Source organism: Lithobates pipiens, unplaced genomic scaffold, assembly GCF_037356315.1.
Source record: "Lithobates pipiens isolate NorthernLeopardFrog02 unplaced genomic scaffold, aLitPip1_a1.2 Scaffold_18, whole genome shotgun sequence".
NCBI lineage: Eukaryota > Metazoa > Chordata > Amphibia > Anura > Ranidae > Lithobates > Lithobates pipiens.
The window spans coordinates 140,940,337-140,965,878 of record NW_027507758.1 but is presented as its reverse complement, the minus strand read 5'-3'; the positions used below and the strand labels follow the sequence as shown (position 1 = coordinate 140,965,878).

At 44.4% G+C, this 25,542-nt stretch overlaps 1 protein-coding gene across 2 annotated transcripts in view; it reads right to left on the bottom strand.

The window, feature by feature from the left end:
* The window catches only part of PCNX2 (pecanex 2), a 272,275-nt gene that overhangs the window by 227,282 nt on the left and 19,451 nt on the right, over positions 1–25,542 (bottom strand). For both annotated transcript variants that reach the window (XM_077486198.1, XM_077486199.1), the window contains exons 3-6: positions 24,884–24,962; positions 15,164–15,200; positions 11,996–12,101; positions 9,353–9,489 (exon numbers count right to left, since the gene is read on the bottom strand). In XM_077486198.1, the coding sequence (XP_077342324.1) occupies positions 9,353–9,489; positions 11,996–12,101; positions 15,164–15,200; positions 24,884–24,962 (359 nt within the window). The remainder of the gene's footprint in view (positions 1–9,352; positions 9,490–11,995; positions 12,102–15,163; positions 15,201–24,883; positions 24,963–25,542) is intronic.

Sequence of the window (25,542 nt, the reverse complement as noted above, 5' to 3'; positions counted from 1 at the left end):
GCCCCCCATAGACCCCCACAACCACCAGGGTTGTGGGGAAGAGGCCCTTGTCCCCATGGTGCTTTGGGGGGGGGCATGTTGAGGGCATGTGGCCTGGTATGGTTCACTCACTTGTCCCCTCCTTTCTGCAGTGTAAAAGAAAAGAAAAAATGGTAATATATATCTGGTGCACAAAAAAAAACCCTGTGCGATAATCGCATATTGAACCGGATGTATGATAATGATGGTAAGGTTAATATGCATATAGAGTCCTTCAATAGACCATGCTGACCATACTACAAAGTCCAAATATCATGCAATTTATAAAGTGACAAAGTGCTCTTCAAATTTCTTATTCAGTGCTTCTTAAAAGGTGCCCCATAGGAAACGCACTCACCGCTATTATTCACCTCACAAGGAGGTATTTCACCTTCACAGTATGAGCCACTGAGGCGTGGTCCTAATGGCCTGGTATAGATTTGGGGGGGGGGGGGACATGCCTTTTTATTTTATTTTGGTGTGGGGTTCCTCTTAAAATCCATACCAGGCCTTGGGCCTGGTATGAAAAAGGGGGGAACCCCCACGCTGTTTTTTTTCCCTTTATTTTTCATTACCGGCATTCTTTTATTTACAATCAGCTGTCAATGGGGAAACCCGCTGACAGCTGATGAGTCATCGGTTGTTAAGGATGCGGTGGCCCACTCCTTAACAACCAGCTATTCTTCACACAGAATTTGGATCGGCCTATACATTATACAGCTTTGACACAACTTTGGATGGGTGCGACTTGGATGTGAATTGTTGTCCCTCTGCAAAGTGTTCATCCTCTCCTCCAGATGAAAGAAAAAAAATGCCCATAAAGACTTCTGAATTGTATGACATAATTTTGGCCTGGGCCAAAAACCAGGAAAAAAGTGAAGAAATGCAGAAAAAAAAAGTTAAAAAAAAAGTAAATATAATATATCTTCCTTGCTATTTAATAATGCAAGCAGCATAAGGATTTAAAATAGTCAATGATGATTTAGAGCATTTAGCACCGCTTTAAGCAACCTTTGAACACCTCAATCAGCATTTAACTTCCTGTCCAATTTCCCAGTTAGAATGGAAGATTACGTTATAAAACCTCAAACCTTCCAAGAGAGCGAGCAAACCTCCTCTTGGGAGTATCAGCATACACTCTCTTCTTCCAGTTGATGTCATATGAAAAGACTGCCAGTTGTTGCTCGTGTGTATAAAGATATTAGTCAGGGTTCCTTGTCAAGAGCCTGAGAGAGGACAGATTAAACCGTACCAGAAATATAAGGGTGGAGTGCAAAGCAGCAAACGTATAATATATATAACATATAACACATATCATTTTGTTTTACTGTCTTAAATGTGCATGTTTGATAAGTATTGATCCTGTTTACACTCGGATTCAGTTTTCAAACTCAGAATATATATTTCCGCTTAGCAGTTTTAGGCTGGGTTCACACAGGACCGGCTGCGGTTTGAAGTCTGGCGTCCTGTGCGTTCGTGTTCACTGGTTCAGGTGCAAATTTTTCCCTGAATTTGCACCTGAAAGAGACTCAAAAACACACAGGACCCTTTTCAAATTCGCACCCCGGCCGCCCAGAGACATGCGCGAATTGGCTCCATTGAAAGTTTCTCACACTCACATGTTATTCGAATTGGATGTGGTGTAAAAAGCATTCCAATTCGTATATATGTGAACCCAGCCTTGGGGCTCTAAAATGTTAGCTAGTGGACTATTAGGCAGTATTTTACAAGGACAACAGGTGGTCTGATTTATTATTTCTAGTACCTGGATACAGTGACATTTAAAGTGCAACTCCGCCCCTACCTTTAGTCTTGAGCAGCTGTATAGGCTGCCTCCTCTCCTGTACTCATATTGCTTACTTAGATTCTCACAGTGTGAATAATGCCACGTACACACTATCAAACAATTGGGTGGAAAAGTCCGGCAAACTCAAGTCCGCCAGATAATCCCCCCGTGTGTAGCTTCCAGCAGACTTTTTTGACCCGAAAGTACGGCGGACTTAGAAAGTAGTTTTGCACTCCAATCTTCCCGCCGGACTTGCATTTCGGCGGACAATCCGGCCGTGCGTATGCCAGTCCGCCGTACTTTTGAAATGAACAGACTTTGCCCGCCGGGAGAAAAGTCCGCTCATTTAGAGCGGGTCTCCAGGTAGGCGGGGCCCGCGAAGGAGACGTCGCTGGCCCCGCCACCTGGTATGGACTTAAAGGGGAACCCCAACGCTGAAAAAAATCGGCGTGGGGGTTCCCCCCAGGTCCACATCAGACCCTTGTCTGAGCATGCTACCCGGCTGGCCAGGAAAGGGGGGACGAGTGAGCGCCCCCCCCTCCTGAGCCGTACCAGGCCGCGTGCCCTCAACACCCCAAAGCACCTTGTCCCTATGTTGATGAGGACAAGGGCCTCTTCCCGACAACCCTGGCCGTTGGTTGTCGGGGTCTGCGGGCGAGGGGCTTGTCGGAATCCGGGGAGCCCCCTTTAATAAGGGGGCCCCCGGATACCGGCCCCCCACCCTATGTGAATGAGTATGGGGTACAATGTACCCCTACCCATTCACCTGTGAAAAAAGTACAAAAAAAAACACAACACAGGGTAAAAATTGTTTATTGCACAGCTCCGGGGGTCTTCAGTCTTCGGGGGTCTTCTCGCCGGACTCCTCCGCTATCTTCTTCTAGCTCTTTTGCTAGCGGAGGAGCCCGGCTTTCTTCCTCGCCGCCGCCCTTCTTCCGACTTTGGGGGTCTTGTCCCCCTCTTCGGTTCTTCTGCCGGGCCACCGCGCCTTCTTATAGCTCTTTTACAGGCGGTGGCCCGGTCTTCGGTTGCCGCTGTCGCCACCGCCGCCTTCTGTTCTTCTCTTCAGATCTTGACTCGTCGCTCCCTCCGCTCACAATGGCTCCGACGCGACGCGACGCGACTTATATAGGGACATCATCCGGATGATGTCCCCGCCCATTATGGTGTCACAGTCCCAGAGGATGCTGGGACTGTGACATCATAATAGGCGGGGACATCATCCGGTGATGTCCCTATATAAGTCGCCGCACGCCCGGTCCCCGTCATTGTGAGCGGAGGGAGCGACGAGTCAACATCTGAAGAGAAGAACAGAAGAACAGAACGCGGCGGCGGCGGCGACAGCAGCGACGACAGAAGACCTCCTGTAAAAGAGCTATAAGAAGGCGCGGTGGCCCGGCAGAAGAACCGAAGAGGGGGACAAGACCCTCGAAGTCGGAAGAAGGGCGGCGGCGAGGAAGAAAGCCGGGCTCCTCCGTTAGCAAAAGAGCTAGAAGAAGATAGCAGAGGAGTCCGGCGAGAAGACCCCCCGAAGACGGAAGACCCCCGGAGCTGTGTAATAAACTATTTTTACCCTGTGTTGTGTTTTTTTTGTACTTTTTTTCACAGGTGGATGGGTAGGGGTACATTGTACACTTTCCTCCGCGTGTGTGGGCGAGTCCGTTCATTTCAAAAGTAGGGAGGATAGTACGGCGGACTTAGTACGCCGTATTAGTCCGCTGAAAAAGTGCCGTGTGTGGGCAAGTAGCCAGTTCGGAAAGTCGGACGGACAGTCTGCCGGGAAGTCCGCCAGACTAAGTCCGTTGGATAGTCCGCTACGTGTGTACGCGGCATTAGAAGCTGCAGCACGTCAGACAAAGCCTGCCTCATTGCCAAGCTGGTGGACATCCAGCATCAGCTAAGTCTTTCTTCCCCAGCCTTACTGTCCCTGGTCCTTTCATTTATTCAATTTCATTTCCCTCAATCATGAAAGCTTGGCATCACATATGAACATCACAGGGTGATGTGATGTTTTTGGAAGCTGTGTACACCACCGTACCTACCGCTCCCACCAGCCATGATCTGATGACACCTCTGGGTTTATTATAAAGCAGGGGTCTCAAAATGGCGGCCCTCCAGCTGTTGCAAAACTAAAAGTCCAATAATGCCTCTGCCTGTGAGAGTCATGTTTGTAACTATCAGCCTTGCAATGCCTCATATGACTTGTAGTTTCACAACAGCTGGAGGGCTGCCATTTTGAGAACCCTGTTATAAGGTATGTAATGAAAATGGAAACATTTTAATTAAAATGTTATTAGCATATTGAGAGAGGAAGGAACCAGGGAGGGCAGACTATAAGCAGACTAAACATCAGATTTAAAGAAGAACTTCACTCTCTCAATCAAGATTGACTATTTTTAATTCTTATGCTGTTCTGTTACTTCCTGGTTTCCATGCCTAGGCAAATGATGTCATAAATCCCAGGAGTCTTCAGGAGAGGAGGAGTAGCTTTCTCAGCCAAGCACACCTTTAAGCGGAGGTCCACCCTAAAGTGGACCTTCCGCTCATTGGAATCCCCCCCCCCCCTCCGGCGCCACAATTTGCACCTTTCAGGGGGGAGGGGGGTGCAGGTACCTGTACAGCACAGATATCTGCACCCACTTCCGGCGTAGATTCTGCAGAAGGTACGCCCCTTTCCGCAGAATCTACGCCCCTTTCCAAAAGTCCCCCGCTGCCTGCTGGGTAACACACGGATCCCAGAGACAGCGGGGACCATCCTCATTGCGCAGCGCGACTGGCGCATGCGCAGTAGGGAACTGGGAAATGAAGCCGAAAGGCTCCACTTCCTGATTCCCATACCCAAGATGGCGGCGGCAGCACCCGAGAGACGATCGAGAGATCGGCTTCGGGTGCCGACATTGCGGGCGCACTGGGTGGGTAAGTGTCACTATTTTAAAAGTCAGCAGCTGCAGTATTTGTAGCTGCTGGCTTTTAAAAAAAAAAAAAAAACGGCGGAACTCCCGGCGGACTCCCGCTTTCATGCCTGCGTGCCTAAGCTAAGGGCAGAAGGATTACAGATTCCAGGAAGTAAATTCATCTGCCCTTACTTAAAGAGGGATTCCACCAAAAAAAAAAAATATTAAAAGCCAGCAGCTATAAATACTACAGCTGCTGACTTTTAATAAATGGACACTCACCTGTCCCGGGTTCCAGCGATGCCGGCAGCCGAGGACGATCGATCGCTCGGCCCTCGGCTGCTGCCGCCACCATTCTAGGTGAGGGAATCAGGAAGTGAAGCGAATCGGCTTCACTTCCCGGTTCCCTACTGCGCATGCGCGAGTTGCGCCGCGCAATAGGAAATCTCTGCGCTGTCACTGGGACCCGTGTGTGTCCCAGCAGACAGCGCGGCAGGGCAGGAAATGGCGTAGACTCGCACGGGAGTCTATGCCCGGAAGTGGGTGTAAATACCTGTCTTTGACAGGTATCTCCACCCCCCTCCCCCCTGAAAGGTGTCAATTGTGACACCGGAGGGGGGGAGGGATCCGATCAGCGGAGGTTCCACTTTAGGGTGGAATCCCGCTTTAAGATGACTGCGACCAGAAATGCTTGAGGGGTGTTCTCCAAATACAGAAAGGTTTCTTCACAGTAAGAGCTGTGAAAATGTGGAATAGACTCCCTCCAGAGGTAGTTCTTTCCAGCTCAGTAGATCTAAGTGATTTCTCAGCAAAACAAAACATGGAGACATGAATGGATGCGGGAGTTTGCTTTGAATATTAAAAATGAAGTAAATAGTGTTTCTGCTCTGTGCTGCTCACAAAAAGGACAAGGTGAGGAAGTACCCCACCTAAAAGAGATTACTAAGGACCATGCAGCTTGGTATGCATGGTTCTAAGGGCACTTTCACACGAACGTGTCCATGTACGGGGCTCTGCTTTGCTCAGCAGGGATCGCTCCGTTGATCCCCGCTGAGCAGGCAGATGACAGGATTGGATGAAGACAGACTGTAGAGTCCGGACATATCTCCGCTGACATCCGTCGCTCCACAGACCTGTATGGAGCGTCAGTTCAGGCCCGCCTAAAAAACTGACAGGCGGACCTGAACGGTCCGCCGTGTGAAAGGGGCCTTTTTGTTGTCCTTTTTGTGTTTAACTCCTTGATTACCTGGATCACACCTTGTCTGGTGAGTCAGTGACTTTAAGGGATGCTGTGCTTGCTTATACATTGAGCTCTGTGGCTTTTATACCCTAGCGAGTCATTGGCATCCTTTTTGTGTTGCTCAGCTGCAGTGAAGTTCCACTTTAAACACAGTTTGCTGGAATCATTTGTGGTCTGGAAGTGCCATCTACTGGGCATTTTGCTTTTTGTAGTTAAACAACTCAGTTTGTTTATTTTCATAGTTATCTTCCTGTTTTTTCTCCGACTGTCTTAAAGCGGTGTAGATGTAGATTTTAGTAACATCATAAGAATTAGGATTATAAATTACCCAGGTCAGTGACAAATTTAAATAGTGGTTCACCAAGTAGAACTGCACCTTTGTAGTATTACTATAATGCTTCACAAGTGCTGAAGTCAGTTGCAATAAACTGTAAAGCCCCATACAAACCATCAGTTTTTCTGTTGAGTTTTTCCTTCAGATTTACCAAAACCATATAATATGAGGTCAAACCTTAAATTTGTATGCAATCAGGCAGAAAATCCTATAGTGTGTATGGGGCATAAGGGGCATATTTTAAAGCTTCTAGCAGCTGCTTTGAGTGTTTTTGTTCTGCCCTAGAAGCAAATAATGTTATCCTATGGGGGTTATTTACGAAAGGCAAATCCACTTTGCACTGCAAGTGCACTTGGAAGTGCAGTCGTTCTAAATATAAGGGGTAGATTTGAAATGAGTGGAAGCTCTGCTGATTTTATCATCCAATCATGTGCAAGCTAAAATGCTGTTTTTTATTTTCCTTACATGTCCCCCTTGGATCTACAGCGACTTTACCGCCAAGTGCACTTGCAGTGCACTGTGGAATTTCCTTTAGTAAATAACCCCCTATGTGTCCATGCACACTATTTAAAGCTTCAGCTTCTAGGAGCAGAAAAAAATTTTTTTTTTTTGTTTTGTTTTTGCATTTTTGGGAGCAATTTGCCAGCAGAGAAAAAAAGTTCACAGCTCCTAGAAGCTCCTAAACACTGTTAACCGCTGCTAAGCATCGGGTTCCCACGCATTTAGCCAGCGGGCCCGCTTGCGTCCTTAACAACCATAATATAGCTAGTTGTTAAGGAGATGGTCGGCAAGCCGGCTGCCGTGTCCTTAACAACAGATGACTCATCAGCTGTCAGCGGATTTCCCCCTGACAGCTGAATGTAAACAAAACATTTTCCAGCTATGAAAATTAAGGGGGAAAAACAGCGTGGGGTCCCCCGCCCCCAATCCATACTATTGAAAGACTTCATTATCAATCAAATCACTCGCTATGAAGCTTCTTAAAGGCACAGAGCCGCTTAAGGGTACATTTGGTCACATTTTTATCCATGTGTACAAGAGCAACCAGGAGATGTATTAGTTGTTAATAGATGCCTGGCAATCCCCTCTAAAAGCTGCCAACTTATGAAGTAAGTGCATTTGATCTCCTTTTTAATTAAAGGGGTTGACGACTTCTGGTCGTCAGAAATGGATGCTGCTGCAAGAACAAGGTTCCACCTATCAGGGAACAAAGGGTTAATTCAGTCCAGCAACCTGCTTGCAGTGACTACAGTGGCAAACAAGGAATGTCAGCTTAAAGCAGTAAGGGGTTGGTAGTGCATTAGTCTCTGATAATGGGCCACTGTTGAAGATTGAATAAAGTAAACTTATAAAACCTTGTGAGCTGCCATATAAAATCCACGTAGCTGCCCGCACTTCCCACATGACCTTAAATATGTGAAAAGAACTATTTTTAACAAATGAGTGCAGCGCTTAACTATATATACATAAGAATATCCTTAGGGGATATATAAAGTGTAAACAAATGTAAACAGATAAAGTGCAAAGTGATAAATATTAAAAATGAAATAAATCCATATAGTGTCCTTGTAAATAAATAAATTATTTGTGAAACCAACGTGCCAGTCCACTTTTGAAATAGTGAGAACGGATGTGTATATTGCATATACAACTGGTGCTAAGACGAATGTTTCACCTTTCCACCAGTTCTGCAGCTTCGACCATCAGTGCTGCCTCCATCCGTTATACTCCGTCTATCCCTTCCTTGTTCTGTGTTCGTCAGCCTCTCAGGTCCCTGGAAAGGTGAAACATTCATCCTAGCACCAGTTGTACTGTATATGCAATATACACATGCCTGTTTAAGTATTTCTAAATGTGAGTGCATATGTGTTGTATGGTTTGAATACATTTTTATAAAAAGGATAAAGCACTATTGCAAGGTCTAATTACTTTACATGTTATCAATATGATTGAAGTTCACAAGCAGCATCGCAGAGAAGGAAAATTACTAAGAACATAGTTCCAGAGGATTAACCATTTACAAAGGTACGATTTTATAAAACATAAGGTTAGGGCACAACCAGTAAAGGGAACACAGGGGTCTTATAATATGCACAGAGGATGTTTCTGAAGAGATTGCTTAATTTAGACATCCATTCTCACTATTTCAGAAGTGGACAGGAACGTTAATTTCACAAAATATTTATTTATTTACAAGGGCCTTATATGGGTTTATTTCATTTTAATGCTTATCACTTTGCACTTTATTTATCTGTTTACATTTGTTTGCACTTTATATATCCAATGTTGAAGAATGCAGCAGGCCTGACTGTCAACAAGGGTTATTAACTTAATTAACAGTAACTATGGGTGGGTCAGGAACCCTCTCACCAGTCCTTCTGCGACAATCTAGACAACAACAGTAGTTCTGTGATGGGGGCCCCTTTAACTGAGGATGCAGCGGTGGCAAGTAACAGTGCTTGACACTGCCATCTTGTGGACAAATACAAATCTGTATTCTCAGTAACAATGCACAGTGGGGGTTATTTACGAAAGGCAAATACACTTTGCACTGCAAGTGAAAACTACAAGTGCAAAATGCACTTGAAATTGCACTGAAAGTGCACTTGGAAGTGCAGTCGATGTAAATCTGAGGGGTAGATCTGAAATGAGGGGAAGCTCTGCTGATTTTATCATCCAATCATGTGCAAGCTAAAATGCTGTTTTTTATTTTTCTTGCATGTCCCCCTCGGATACACAGCGACTGCAATTTCAAGTGCACTTTGCACTTCTAGTGCAAAATGAATTTGCCTTTCGTAAATAACCCCCAGTGTTGCATGCTTTTACATTGTCTTCAAAGTCATGCACAGTATACAGAACTTATATACTTCTTGGTCTCAATATTAGATTTCCCATTACTAGCCTCAGTCCCTGTGTCTAATGTATATGTCCTCTGGTCTGTTCAGTCCACCCAAAAAGTAATATTTCAGTTAAAGGCTTCCTTTGTCAGCTATGACCTCTCTACTCTCCCTCTGCATCAAGCCTCCCTTTTGACATGCACGGTTGGTATATATTATCAATGAAAAAGCTTAACAACTCACCACTGTTCTGTATATGAATATGTGCGTCATCTTGCAATGAAGCTTCCAATCCACATATAACTTGCAAAACAGAGGTATCTTGTTGTGAAGTATGAATTACTTTATATATGGCTTTACCATTTTCAGTGACCTGGCAACTAAAATTTGAATGTAAATTAGAGCCCATGATCCAACATATATCGGAATTTAATAGGAATTTTACACACATGAGTATTCATTCAGTAGGGAAATGTCAAGCAATGACAATGTATAAGCTACAATAACCTACAGAAACCAAGCAGCTTTCATTTCACTGTATAAAAGCTGTTTTCGGGGCAGATAAAAAAAAACAACAAGAAAAACATTTTTTTTAGGATAGGTTATTGCACAAAGTAAAAATCTGAAAATATACCCCCCACCATAAAAAATAAAACAAATCAAAGATAATGGGAATGTAACAACCAGTCTTAGGATATACATTTTAAAGTCTAGACCCCATGTAGATGTTATGGTTAAATGTAAGGCAGATTTCAACTTTTTTTCCAAAATAAAAGTGGCAGAGCTTGCATTTTTAATACATGTGTTATCTAAATGAATCTACAAGAAAATAAAGCATTACACACCAGAACTAAATGTGTTTTTTGCAACCTTGAAACCGACCTGCCCAGCTGTGTTCCTACATGATTTCTTTAATAATTCAACATAGCATTCTTTTAAACAATAAGCAAAAGTTCTCTTAAAAACTATACCCAGTGCTGGGCTCAACCCCTCCCCCATAGAATGTGAGAATAACTCAGATTAAGCCTGGGTTCACACTGAAGGAGGGTTTGAAATTTTGCGAGTTCATCTGAACTCGCACGATTTCAAACCCGCATTTCAGTCCAACTTCGGGAGCAATTTTAGTGTTCATGCACTAAACACACGCTCATGCACAATGCAGGTTCATGCACAGATGTCTATTGAAATCGCCCCCGAAGACACCAAAAATAGTGCACAAACCACTTTTGGGAATCAGTGTGGTGCCGCAAACTCGGCATTGCACCAATTCGGATGGTGCCGTTGCTGGCAATAGGCAGTGATTTGACATGTAACAAGTTACTAAAAGTGAACTTATCCTTTAATACATAGGCATGGCCTATAAACAAGTTTGTTAGGTGCACGAATAGCTCTGTGCTGCTATCTTTTGGAGTTTTATTGCGGTCACATGACTGCTCAGCTTTGGGTTCCTTATCTTCTTGCAGAGCTGGTGGGTTATTTGAATGTAAGCTCTTCTAAACAGGGCCCACTTAACCCTCTGGTATTTTATTGTATTGTAACTGTATCGTCTCCCTTTTATATTGTAAAGGGGTGCGTAAACTGTTGGCGCTATATAAATACTGTATAATAATAATAATAATAATAATAATAATAATAACAATAATAATAAAGTGAGCATTTATGGCAGACAAGTAACTGGGAGAACAAACAACAAAAGATTCCTCTTAATCCAGCGCTGAGGGGGTGGCAGCTACAAACCACTTGAGGCATATCTCAGAAAAGTCATAAAAATGTCTATGCCACAATTTGTGTAAAAAGATTTATTGTAAAATAAAAGTCAAAGGATTCCAAGAATAGAAAGGGTTAAAGCATGGCTGACAGACAATCAATGTTAAACCATGCTAGATATTGTACCTCAATCTCACCCAAACCTCAGCAGGCTGATTCAGGCATATCAAGGCCAGTGCTGGGGGCGACCAAAAGGTGTGTAGGTGCCAGATGTTGTACATGCATCCACCCAATGGAAGTGATGACAGACCACTGGTGGAACCCGTAAGGGTCAGTGATATGGAGAAGACCCCAATGGACCGGACATAGGACTCCAAACCGTCGGATAGTGCAGCTGGTGTGGTCAGGTAGCACGCTGGGTGGGACCTCACCAACACAGAGCGATGTTGAACTGACTCACCCAACAAGGCTTGGGATGGGACAAAGATGCAATTGTAGAGCAGATGGAAAGCTGTCAGCAGGCTGTGGTCCTGAAAATGCGTTTCAGGCGTGGCCCTTCATCAAATCATGTGACTTGGACAGCCTGGAAAATTGAAATAGAAGCTACGGGGGCATGGAAAATTTTAAACTTTCCAGGCCTGCCAAGGTTTGACTGAGGTTCAATATTTGGCATGATGTTTAACATTAATTGTCTGTCAACTATGTTTTATTTTTGGAATCCTTTGTCTTTAATTTTACAATAAATATTTTTATACAATCCATGGCATAAACATTTGTATGACTTTTCTGAGGTATTCCTTAAGTGGTTTGTAGCCATCACTTTGTTTGCAACCCCCCCCCAAAAAAATTGCGAGCACCATCCGCCACTGTCCTAGAGTAAACTCTCATTTGAAGCCTTTGCAAGACAAGAAACCTCTTACCCATGGGGAGGCACTACTCGTGAAGAGGAGGTCGGGGGGAGTGTGGCAACGCTGCTGCAAAGAAGTGCTTGTGCAGCGTTATCAGCCCTCCAAAAGTAAATGTCACAGAAAGGAGCATATTGGCAAGGCTCATGATAACAGAGCCCTCCGTTTTTTGCTTTTTTAAAGTGCACATTAAAGGAAGTTCTATTGAAACTAAAATTCATAGATTTCACCTGGACATACACTTTATAATGTATTTAGAATGCTAGTTACTTACCATGGTTGCTCCTGCCACAAATGACCATTTTCCCCTGCTGGCTTGTTTTTCTCTTCTAAATTCTCAGATAGCCTTGCTTTTTCTGGAAAATGGTCTCTAATAAGGTCTGAAATATTTTGAAAGAAAATTGATTTAGATTGTACCCACCTTTCCTTTTTCTCTGAGTACCTTATAGAATACTGATTGCAGCAGATCTTTGTCTCAATGTCACACAAATAGAACATATGTGTATTTTGCATTCAGTTAATTGGCAGACTAACTTTTACAGCATTACTAACTGGAAGGGGGCTTTGCCTTCTCCCACATAACTGTACCCCACAGGCTGCAGAAATCCATGCCTAATACCTAAGGTGAGTAAATAAGCAGGTTTATGATCATGATATTTACTGATTGGGGCCCTGTAACCTCAATTCTGTCACATATATTAAAAGCATAACTGTGTAATCAAATTTGTTACTATGACACTATGTGGACACTAGAGAGGGGCATAACACACCCCTGTTTGATTCGCACCAGATCTCCCGAACAGAGTAAAAGTTCTAACCAGAACGGTGAACCCTATTAAAGTCTATAGGACCCGAACTTGAAAAATCAAAACTCCTCATTTTGAAGGCTTATATGCAAGTAATTAATAAAAAGGTATGGGGGTCCGGGTACTGCAAAAAAAGAAGGACATGTATCAATGCAAATTTTTTTTTAAAAAAGATAATTTTTACAGGAGCAGTGATTTTAATGATGCTTAAAGTGCAACAAAAAAAGAGAAAAATTCCTTTAAATATAGTGCCTGGGGTAGTCTGCGTAGTCTGCCTGTAAAGTGGCACATCTGTAGCGTGTAAAGAACATGCTGTGGCAAAAATGAAATTTCTAAAGAAAAAAAAAAAGAATGAAATGACATTTAAATTGGCAGCAATACAATACCATTGCCGGCAATAGAAAAATTTAAATTAAAAAAATAAATGCGTGGGGTCCCACCCCCAGTATATACCAGGTCCTTTGGTTCTGGTATGGATTTTAAGGGGAACCCCCCATAATTTTTTTTTAAAACACCCACCCAAAATCCACACCAGACCCTTATCCGAGCATACAGCCTGGCGGGCCAGGAAAAGGGGGGGTGAGCGAGCTCCCCCCTCTTCCTGAACCATACCCGGCCACATGCCCTCAACAAAAGGGGGTGGGTGCTTTGGGGCAGAGGGGGCTCTGCCCTCCTCCTATCCCAAAACACCTTGTCCCCATGTTGACCCATACCTTGTCCCCAGATCCTGGGCTGTGGGGGTCTGGGGCAGGGGGCTTTACCAGACACTGGAAGCCCCCTGATCCCAGCCCCCTCATGTGAATGAGTATGGGGTACACAAAACCCATTCACCCAAAAAGTGTCAAAAATTAAAAAAATTTTTTTTTAAATGCCTTTATTAAAAAATAAAAAAACAGTGTTCCCCCCCCCCCCCCCCCATGTAAATCCATCATCAATCAGAATGTCCGCTGCACAGCTGGACCCGAAAAAGAAAAAAAAATCACTCCGCTGTCAAGAAAGGCAAACCGCCGAATGCCTGGCTTGCCATTTGACAGTTCATATATAGGAAAGGGTGGGGCCACCTGGTGATCTCCCCTTGTTTCACTGACCCTTGTGACGTCATGGACCCAGTATGCAGTCCCCGGTCGGTGACACAAGGGGGCATTGCCGCCAGGTGACATCGCCAGGTGGCTCCACCCCTTACCTATATAAGGACTGTCAAACAGCACGTGAAACATTCAGAGGTTTGGCTTAGTTGAAAGCAGAGCAATTATTTATTTATTTTTTGAGTTTGGCAGCGGCAGTGGCGTGATTGATGATGGATCTACATCGGGAGACACAGTTTTTTTATTTATTATTCTTTAATAAAATAATTGTCAAAAACTGTTTGTGTGTTTTTATTACTTTTTTGACACTTTATTGGTGAATGAGTAGTCCATACTCATTCACTTGGGGGGGGGGGGGATCTGGGGGCCCCCTTGTTAAAGGTGGCTTCCAGGGTCCGATAAGCCCCCTGCCCGCATATCCCCACAACCATAGCCCAGGGTTGTGGGGATGAGGCGCTTGTCCCTATCAACATGAAGACAAGGTGCTTTGGGGTGGGGGGGCATGTGGCCTGGTATGGTTCAGGAGGGGGGGCTGCTCGCTCGCCCCCCCCTTTCCAATCCTGACAGGCTGTGTGCTCGGATAATGGTATGGTATGGATTTTTGGGGGAACCTCACACAGTTTTTCTTTTTTCACTTTTTTTTTTGCCCGGAATGTTTATTTATTTTTTCAACTGTCAGCGGGAAAGCCCATTGACAGGTGATGACCCATTGGTTGTTAAGGACGTTGCGGCCGGCTTCCCAGTCCTGAGTCACTTCTCGTCTCCAATCACTTCTTGTCTCCCCACCTCTGAGCACCATACCTTGGTTCCACCCCCTACCCACCTTCCAGTATCGCCCCTTTAACAGAATACAGAACTAAGTATCATTTTGTATTGATAGTAAGTAATATGTATGGAATTTTTAACAATAACAATGAAAGCACTAAAGTAGATCTCCTGCAGCCAGCAGCAATCAACCCTTCCCAGCAACAATAGATTCCCCCAGCATCAATAGACTGCAACAACAATAGACCTCGGCAGCAACAACAGTTTCACCAGCAGCCAGCCTAGCATTAATAGACTCTCCAGCAGCCAGCAAAAATAGATCCCCTCCCTCAACAGTAGATCCCTTCGAGCAACAACTGACCCTCCAGCAACAGACGCCCAACAGCAATAGATTCCTCACCAGAAACAATAGATCTCCCCAGCAACAATATATGCCCTCCAGCAACAATTGACCTCCCAGCAACATAACCCCTCTCCCCCTAGCAACAGTATTCCCCAGCCAGCAAAAATAATAGACCTCCACAGCAATAATACACCACCATGCAAAAATAGATCTTCTTCAGGAACAATAAATCTCCCAGCAGCCAGCATTAATGGACCCTTTAACACACCCCAGCACCCCTTGCCATTACATACATTCAGTGCTAGAGGTGCTGGAACTGCATCCCCCTACTTTCCCACTGAAAAAAGCCCTGGAAAGAGATATATTTGCAGAAATTCTAATCATTTTCAGTGTAACTACAAAAAAAATCATAATCATAATAATTACAAAAAAAATGTAAAAACCTTTGAGGCCTTCATTGTGGTTCACTGCTTCTATGACCTAAAATAAAATACAATTAAAAAAACTTGAAGTATATTTCCTACAAACACTGTCAATAAAACATGGTCACACATCTGAAGACTAGAAGATTCTGCCTCCAGAAGGATCTTTTTCCAACTTATAAGTGCCAATATGTATTTGTTAAACAATGTGAATTCCTTACAGATAGATCATACAGTCACAGTTAATATTTAATAAGGTAGTAGAACATCTTTTTAAATACTTAAATTACTGAAAGAAATGTTAAACATAGTGAGATGCGATAAAACAAAAGAGACCTACTAAGGAGCATTGCCAGTCTTTTTGCAGCATTGCCCCGATTTAACATTGACCGAACTGAGCGGAGAGGAGCGAGCGGACCAGAGATACACAAAGCCGAGTGTACTTCGGCTAGACTCGCCTCTGCTTAAAGTCCCGCCCACCTCCACTGATTGCGAGAGGAGAGGAGCGAGCGCCGCCGACATAAAGAAAGCCGAGTGTACTTCGGCTAGACTTGGCTCTGCTCACAGTCAGGGGAGGGACTGCGAGTGGAGCCGAGTCTAGCCAAAGTATACAAGGCTTTCTGTGTGTCGGCGGGGCTCGCTCCTCTCGCAATCCGTGGAGGTGGGCGGGACTGCGAGAGGAGCCGAGTCTAGCTGAAGTACACTCGACTTTGTGTATCTCGGCTCTGCTCACTCCTTTCCTCACAATCAGCAGGAGATCGACAGGGATCGGCGTATAACACGCACCCACAATTTTCCCCTGATTTTAAGGGGAAAAAAGTGCGTGTTATACGCCAATAAATCAATAAATATGGTGTGTATATATATATATATATATATATATATATATATATATATATATATATATATATATATATATATAAAAAATACTTGGCAAGTTAGCTTTAAATGCTAATACCTTGAGCTGATTGCCCTTGTGCTTTTTAGAATACCAAAGTACCATGCTTATGAAAAGTTTAAATGTTTTATGTTTTTTTCATTAGATGGCACTCAGGTCACACATGACTGCAAAGGATTTATTGCTGTCTCATGTTCTCAAGAGGTTGTAGTGAAGATGGAGCAACTGAAAATTTGTTGGAAATATTCAGGGTCAGTTCACACCAGATGCAGTTCCATGCGGCTTTTTTTCTGCACTAAAAATGTATGCACAGTGTTTTCCATGTATTCCAAAGGCTCTAGTTCACACCAATGCAGTCAGTTCCAGTCAGTTACCAGTCAGTGCAGAAACTGACTGTAAACTGACTTAAACAGACTGCACTGGTGTGAACTAGAGCCATCGGAATACACGGAACACACTGTGCATGCATTTTTATGGCCAGTTCACACCACAAAAATGCACTCCGGATACGTTCCAGATCAGTTTTTGCTTAGAGTTTGCACAACACGCTGTTTCAGTGTTTTTGATACAATTTGCTATGTTCCAGTACAGTTCTGTGCATAAAAAATGCAGCATGCTCTATTTTTTTTTCTGCTCCAGAAACTGACTGAAACTCACTGGACTGGTCATGCACTCCGGATACGTTCCAAATCAGTTTTTTGCTTACAGTTTACATGTTCTCATTACTGGCCCATCACAAATACGGACATGCAGCCAGCACTAAAGCTGGCCATTCACTATTCAATTTTCTTCTTTTGTTAAGTCTGTCAGAAACAGGTACATAAATCTGTCGGGGAGTTAATCTGTACAGCCCTTCCTTAGTGCACTCCCTCTCTAGCTACTGTGCCCGTCACGCTGAAAGGTGCATGGTAGAGAAGTGGTGGGTGGGACTTGATGTAGCTGGGTTCTGGACTACAGTAATATGGAGACCAAGATGTTTCATTTACTATTTATTATTATTTTTTGCAAAGAAACCGAAGGCATGCCGCACCATCCTCTGGTCAGACGGGGAGAACTAAAGCCAAGAAAACCCATAAACTTCCATGCAGGACCCTGGGAACCTTGGGAAATGTGGTCCAAAGCAACAGCCATGTAATGGAGCAGCTGGGTTTCCAAACTACAGACCCCTATATGCTTTGGTGGCAGAAGATGAGCTAAAGAGGACTTACCGGTAAGTAGAATCTCCTCCCCCTTGGCGCCAGAGGAGTTCTGGCAGATGCATCCACATCACCGCGCCTTTAGGGAGGCCAAGCCAGGCGGGCTCAGAACTAATCACCTGAGGGAGCGCAAGACTTCCAGCAGTCCCGCTTGCATCACAGCTCTTCTCTAATTGCTGAGACCACTGGAATCTGTTGTTACGCGCAAGAGCCCCTGAAAGCAGGATATCTAGGCAGCAGAACCCATCCACACCCAGCCTAACCCAGCTCCCCTGCTATGAATATTGCATTATACAGTACCTCTCCCAAAGTGTTTGTGCAACAATACTAAACTTCACACAAAATTGACTGCAGGACTATACGAAAACAAGCTGGTATTCACTGCCTCTACAATGTCTATAGGTTCTCAAAGGAGACTTTTACCAAGTGCACCAACTTTCTTAAAGCCTCAACAATACCTGGCCAGAGACCCATATTAGAGACTGCCCCTCTCAGTACTATTGTTATACCCTATTAAGCTCCATTGTTTTAAAATCTGCTAGTGAAATCCTGTATGTCAGTCAATATCAATACTATGTTCAATCTATTTTGCTTTCACCTGATCAACTATTGACCTTATTCACAACACATTAAGTTATATTTTTACTATCTGATATGGTGTTTGTCTCTCTGGTAGAACATTATCGCTGGGTGTTATGCACTGCCTAGCAGGTTTTGTGGTGCTATATAGGCCTCCACCCAACCAGGGCCCATTCTATTCAGTGTCTACACTGGTGTGGAACTGAGAGACTAGTTCCCCATCAGGTCTGCTGTACTTCTGATCAACAGAATAATTTCATATTCAGTCCAACTGTGGCTTTCAAATCTGCCCACTGCTGTGCACTGTCAATCAAAAGTAGGGAACTAGTTTCTGAGTTCCCCATCCCTCTTTGCCTACCCAGTGACAAGTAATTTCTCAAAAATGGGCACTGCCCTATTTGCCATATTTTTACATTTAGCTTTCCGCAAGGAACAGACATGCCCCACTCTTAGTGCTGGTGTACTTCTGTACCCCAGCTCAGAGACAGTCTTTTATTACTACCAGTTTCCTACTCTAAGAACTGACAGTAATTCTTTAAGAATCTGTTGCTGCCATATCAACAGGTTCTTAAAGTATCGGTGGCAAGAACTTCCTGAATTTGTCGCCTGTGCCAGTAATGTTACCAGGAAAAATACTTGAACGAATTAGGTGCAGATAGTTTCTAAAGTGGTTGTAAACCCTCACATGTACCCAGTGATGTGACTAGCATAAGGTGATGGACAGAGATGAAACAAATCCTCCCACATAAGTTACAGCTTATGTGGGAAGATTAAACTACCTGAGGACATAAATCACGAAACGTACATCGAGGCGGTACCTGGTCACGTATTATGACGCTACTTCTGGTTTCCTGGTTGTCGGCAAGGCCGTCGGGAACGCACGCCATACACGGAGGTGTACGCCGGGCCATTCCATCCACTACCCTGATAAGGCAGCAGCCCCAGTGCCGGGATAGGCACTTTTAAATGAAAGGAGCCAATCTCATCTTTTATATATTTTATTCAATAAAACGGTATTATAGCATGGATGTTTTTTGCTCTCTTTTTACACCCCGTCTGAGCCTGTGAGGAGGAAGGTCTCTCTACATTCCCATGCCATATTCATGTGAGCAGGCACTTTCCTGCGCAAGCGCTGTTTGACTATCTTTTTTATTAAAGAAGTCAAACTGATCTGGTAAGCAGATTGTACATTCATTCACATTCGGGTGTCGATTGTCCAAATCTATGTTGAAGGCATTATCCAGCTTATTTGGAAGATTTTTGTTGGTGGACTTTTTGCACACTTTTTATCAATAAATGTCACTGGATTGGGACTGTGTGATTCATTTATTTTTTTCATGTGTACATTAACTTGTGTCCACTAGGGTGATTTTACCTAAGTTACACCTAAGGCCGCGTACACACGGGTGGATTGTCTGTCCAACTTAGTCCGCTGAACCGTGCTTCAGCGGACAATCCGCTCGTGCGTGGGCTTCAGCGGACTTTTTCAGCGGACTGTCTGACGAACAAAGTCTTACGGAATTTTGTCCGTTCAAACTTGGTTTTGTCCGTCCAAACTTGGTTTCAGCGGACAGTCCGCTCGTGTGTAGACAAGTTGGACGGACTAAGTATGGCGCATGCTCAGAAAGGATTTACACGGCCGAAGGTTGCATTGCAGTGTATAGGACGTCGTTTTTCTAGTCCCGTCGTATGTGCTGTACACGTTATCACGCACGCTTTCAGCGGACTGTCTGCTCATCGTGTGTGGTCAAGTCCGTTCATTCAAATTTTGAACGGACTGTCTGTCAGATTGTCTGACGAACTTAGTTGGGCAGACAATCCGCCCGTGTGTACGCGGCCTTAGTTAGTATTACTGGTGTTGTGTTTTTGTGTTATATTTAATGAGTTTATTGATTATTTCACTTTCCGATATTGGTGTCACAGAATAAGATCTATCATTTTATTTATTAGTCACACTATAGCGCCCCTATTTCTGTTTTTTCACATATATTTGAGGAGTTAATTACTTATTTCAATGGGAGCAGCTTTTGTATCTATTTTTTCATATTTTTTTAAATTACCGTATTTATAACACGCACAGGTGTATAACACGCACATTCATTTTAAGAGGGAAGTTTCAGGAAAAACAAAATTTTTTGTATTGGCGTATAACACGCACATGCTATTTGCACCCGATTTTCATGGTGAAAAAGTGAGTGTTATACGCCAATAAATACAGTATCATATTGGCGCAGAGTTTTCTATTTTCAGAACAATAAAAAGCTGTCTATTTCAGGATTATAATGTTATGTTCATCATTTTTTTTGTGTCTGTGTGCTTGTTCTAGTCTCTAGCTCACTGGTATTCAGCATGCATGCAGCTCCACAATACTTGCTGTTCAGCCCGTGACTCTAGGCACCCAGTTATGTTGCCATCTGATACCCTTAATGCACCACCTAATTGCTGTGTCTTGCAGTTTATCTAATCTGACTGCATTATGTTTCCTAGCAGGCAGGAGGAGCTTTGTATCCGTCGGCTTTCTGTGCTTGTGAGATGGCTGCAGATGAAATCCTGCCTGATGCACAGTCACTTCTGCTTAGGTGGGGTGGAGAGGTGTGCAAAGTGTGCTCTTTATAGTGTACATTAACCTCTGCAGCCATCCGCACAATACTGACAGCTTTCCTCCCGATAATCCTCCCATGTTGTCTCTTGTGCTTATTGATGAATCTCCTTATATCCACCATGCCTTGGATAACTGGGGAGAAGAAGGCCCATTCTCATGTTGAAGATGAGGGATTGCTGTGAACTTGCCCTAGACATTTCCTCATTCATACACAATGTTTGTATTTTTTACAGTGATTACCAAATTATCCAATTGCAGCCCAAAATTCTTAATATTGGTATATAATTGGAAAGCCAACCCTGTCATTTAAATACAGTGCTTGTAATATACCCAGGCTGAAAAGTTGATTTAAAGCGGAGTTCCACCCAAAAATGGAACTTCCGCTTTCAGCACTCCTCGCCCCCTGACATGCCACATTTGGCATGTCATTTTTTTTGGGGGGGGGGGGGTGTACCCTTTTTTTCATGGGACTTCCTGTCCCACCACTTCCTGCTTCCTATCTTCGGCCGCCTAGGCGACTCCTCCTCTTGTCCTAGGTGGCCCCTCCCTGCCAGCAATCTTCTGGGACACAACTCAGGACCCAGAAGATCAGATGGCCAATAGGAGAGCGCAGCGTGACTTTCTCATGTGCAGTGCGACTCGCGCATGTGCAGTGCATGCTCGGCTGTGAAGCCGTAAGCTGTCACGTCCGAGTGCCCAGAGTTACCATGACGATGCCGAGGAGAGGAGGGGGAGAGGAGCTAGCCTCCGGGCGGCCACATCGCTGGACCGTGGGGCAGGTAAGTGTCGGTTTATTAAAAGTCAGCAACTATGCTTTTTGTTGCTGCTGACTTTTAATAAACTAAAAAATGGGTGGAACTCTGCTTTATTCATGTCCTTTGAGTTAAAGTACAACTAAAGGCAAAACATTTTCTTTAGTTTTGGATAGAGTGGAGAGGGATTAGAACACATGGGCATCCACAGAACTTTTTTCGGGGGGGCATAACATAGTTGCCAACATTGTAAACAAATGTATAGGCAAACTTTTTTTTTATTATTATAATTTGGGGCGGGGAATTTGTTTGTAGGCATGGAATTGTGGGGAAAGAAGAATGCAGGGGAAAATGGGCGTGGTTTCAGCTGAATAATGGGTGTGGCTTAAAGGGGAGTGGCTCAAATGGGTGTGGTTAGAGTCTGAGATGAATGAGGGATGGAGGGAGAAAGAGAGAGGGATAGAGAGAGAGATAGAGAGAGAGAGATGGAGGGATAGCAGGGCCAGATCCTACACCACAATAGAAATATGTGCATTCCAGAAAGTTTAACAATCAGCAGATAAAGATACTCCAAACACCTGGTGATAGTGCTTCAATCATCCCGGCACCATGGTTGTTATGGTGTCAGGATGATTGAAGTGCATTATTTCTATTATTACATTGTAATATAAAATGAAATCATTCAACTCACCATAATGCCAAATCAGTGGGAGCCCTGAGCATGTCACCTGCCACGTCGCCTGCCACCAGATACCATCAGGTGCCCCCCAGGGGAATCCGTCCTAACATCAGGTGCCCCAGCAGAGTCCCTCCTTACATCAGGTGCCCCCAAAAGAGTCCCTGCTTACATCAGATGCCCCCAGTGGAGTCCCTCCTTACATCAGGTGCCCCCAGCGGAGTCCCTTCTTACATCAGGTGCCCCCAGCAGAGTCCCTCCTTATATCAGGTTTCCCCAGCAGAGTCCCTCCTTACATCAAGTGCCCCCAGGGGAATCCCTCCTTGCATCAGGTGCCCCCAGTGGTGTCCCCCCTTACATCAGTGTCCCCAGCAGAAGAGCCCCTCCTTACATCAGTGCCCCCAGCAGCGGAGCCCTTCCTAACATCAGTGTACCCAGCAGCAAAGCCCCTCCTTACATCAGTGTCCCCGGGAACAGAGCCCCTCCTTACATCTGTGTACCTGGAAGCGGAGCCCTCCTCACATCAATGTCCCCAGCAGCGAAGCCCTCCTCACATCAATGTCTCCAGAAGCGGAGCCCTCCTCACATTAATGTTCCCTGCAGCAGAGCCGGCCTCCTTACATCTGTGTCCCTGGCAGCAGAGCCCTCCATCATCGGCATCTACACCGTTACCGGCTTTCTCATGTGTTCAGTGGAGAGGTGAGGGGCCTCCAGGCAGTGTACAAGAGAATTGTCTACTTGTACACGGAAGAGAGAAGTCGATTAGCTGCCCCTCCTCTCTCCACTGAACACACGGGAATTAGTCCTCGTGGAGGTGGCCATTTTTTTGTAGTCCACAGCCGTTTTTGCCTTAAATATTCCTGATTTTCCCGGGATAAAGGCCCAAAATCGGGATTGTCCTGGGAAAATCGGGATTGTCCTGGGAAAATCGGGACTACTGGAAAGTATGGCATAATTTTAAGGTCACACATCCTCCGCCTCATTTGGCACCCATAGCATGCCAATATGCAGTTTTACTTGCCACCCATAGCCTACCAATAGGCAGTGTTACTTGACACCCATAGCCTGCCAATATGCAGTGTCACTTGCCACCCACAGCCTGCCCAGATGCAGTGTCACTTGCCACCCACAGCCTGCCCAGATGCAGTGTCAGTCACTTGCCACCTGTCCAACAAGTCCAGCAAACCACCAGAGGAGGAGAAAGCTCTGCTTTGAATGCTGGGCAGGAAGTGGTGGCCATGACATCACTGGTTGCTACACGCTGAGTGCCTCTAGCAACCAGGGGCCTGGCTAGTAAGAGAAAGAAGACTTTCTCAGGTGGCGGTGGAGAGGCAGAGCCAGTGACATCATGAGGTGGGTGCGACCGGTTTCGTGAGCGTACAGGTTGAGGTTGTTTGACAGCCGCGCTGAGGTTGTACGCTCACGAAACCGGTCGCACCCACCTCATGATGTCATCTCTCTCCGCCAGCGCTCCAGACTTCGCTCTGCTTTGAACTGCGCTCCACGCCCATGGTCTGTGCCACTTCCTGGCCACTAGCGGCTACAGCGCCTCAGCTTGACGGACTATCAGATGACCACATCCATGCTCAGCTTTTAAAGTGACTGAATGCTCATAGACCACATCCAAAATGTGAGTTGCCTGTATTAAATACTTTTTTTAATTAAAGTGTATGTTATCTCTACACCCAGAGGCGCCTCTTCCTTTGCTTTTTTTCACAGACTTTGGAACATGGTTTCTGTCCTTCACTGATGGCAGCCCTGGATATGGAGCTCCTGGTTTTAAATGCTTTCCTTTGTTCTACTGGACAGTAGCTTTTATATTTATAATCATACGGATCTTTACATAATATGGACTCTCACTCATATAATTGGATTTTTGGTTTCAATTGGTGAGAGACTGGTGGACATTGGGAAAAATCTTTGACCCTGTTTTTGCGCATTTACTTGTGTATTACACTAGTTCTGCTAACCTGGGGGTCCTCAGGGCATTGCCATAATATGCAGGGATTCCCTCTCACTTCCTGTTTTGGTTATGGGACAGGAAGCAAAGGTAAATCTTTCCAATTGGGGTACAGATGTCAAAAAATAAACCAACAGGGGTTATAACCCTCCGTTACTCTACCCAAAATGAAAAAAAAAATTTACTATAGTTCTACTTTAACCATACACAGCTAGAATTTACCCATTCAGCTCTGTGGGGGCTATAGGTAATCCACAAATTGCTGCAGCACAATTAGCATGGTGCTACTTAGTGCTGTCAACCTCCCGTGGCATTTTTACTGACAAAACATAGAAAATTTACTGACTCTGCACATTTGTTAACCTGAAAAATCACAGAACTCCTATTAAAAACTAAGACAATCAATATTTAAACAGTATAAACATGGTATGAAAATACTGACAATACAAATAAGTAAGGCCCCTTACAAACGGGACAGATCCGTAATGATCTGCCCTGTGATGATCCGCTTGCTCAGCGGGGATCATTTATCCACTCTGTGCAGGGACCGCCCTGTCAGATCTCCGCTCTCCTCTATGGGGGATCGGATGAACACGGACCGCCTGTCTGTGTTCATCCGATCCACTCTGCAGACGGATACAAAAATAGGATTTTCCTCTGTCTGCAGAATCGCACCATAGCGGAGACGGACGATATCAGGTGTCAGCGGATGTTCATCCGCTGATACCCGCTATCCCATAGGGATGCATGTATGTCCGTATTTCATCCGCAAACGGATGGATGAAATACGGACATACAGTCCGCATGTGTGAAAGGGGCCTAATTTGTATAGTTTACATTTACAAATGTCAACACAGCATGACAAATCACCAGCCCTTGATATTTTTTATGGACAGTTGTAAAAGATTTTTACAAACTTTCAGTAAATTAACTGATGGTTGGCAACCCCGGTACCACTTTCCACAGGTATTGTAAAAGAGTGCTCCCAAATGTTTTGGCAACTTTGTAATCTATATTTTAATTATATTTTATAACATAATATATTGTGTGTATAATTGTATACCAATAAAATACTTACCAGTGAGTCTGGGGAAGTTGTAGTGTTGCTTTCCTGATGGCTTTGGGTAACTTCGTCAATATCCAACTCTACATTCTTGCTGTCAACAACAGAAAAATATTTAATGATCACCATTAATTTATACTTGGCACAGCAAAAGTTATGCCATGCACATCACAACAGGGTCCAATGAATCCCAGCAAGTGTGTGGTAACCATAGTTTACACAAATATGAGCTTTTATTAAATCATATACATATGTGTTTATGTCTAACACAAAGCTCAATTTCTCCACTATTCAGTGTGTATCTTATTCTCCTCTTTAACCGCTTAAGCCCCGGGAGATTTTACCCCCTTCCTGACCAGAGCGCTTTTTGCGATTCAGTACTGCATCGCTTTAACTGACAATTGCACGGTCGTGCGACGTTGCAAAAACGCAGATGAAAAACATATATGGGAGTTGTTTTACCTGCCAAAAGACTTGATTTAATGTTTATCCAGTCCTGAGATTTACTCAACTATTCTACACCATAAAACCTTATCTGGCAGGAGAGGAGACTTGATCTTCCTTTTCCGCAGTTTAGGAACTTTTACAGGCACCGCACCCTGTGACTGAACAGTGAAAGGAAAAGCAGCACACAGATAAGCTCATCTTTCTATTATTCAGGTCTCTTCTATCAG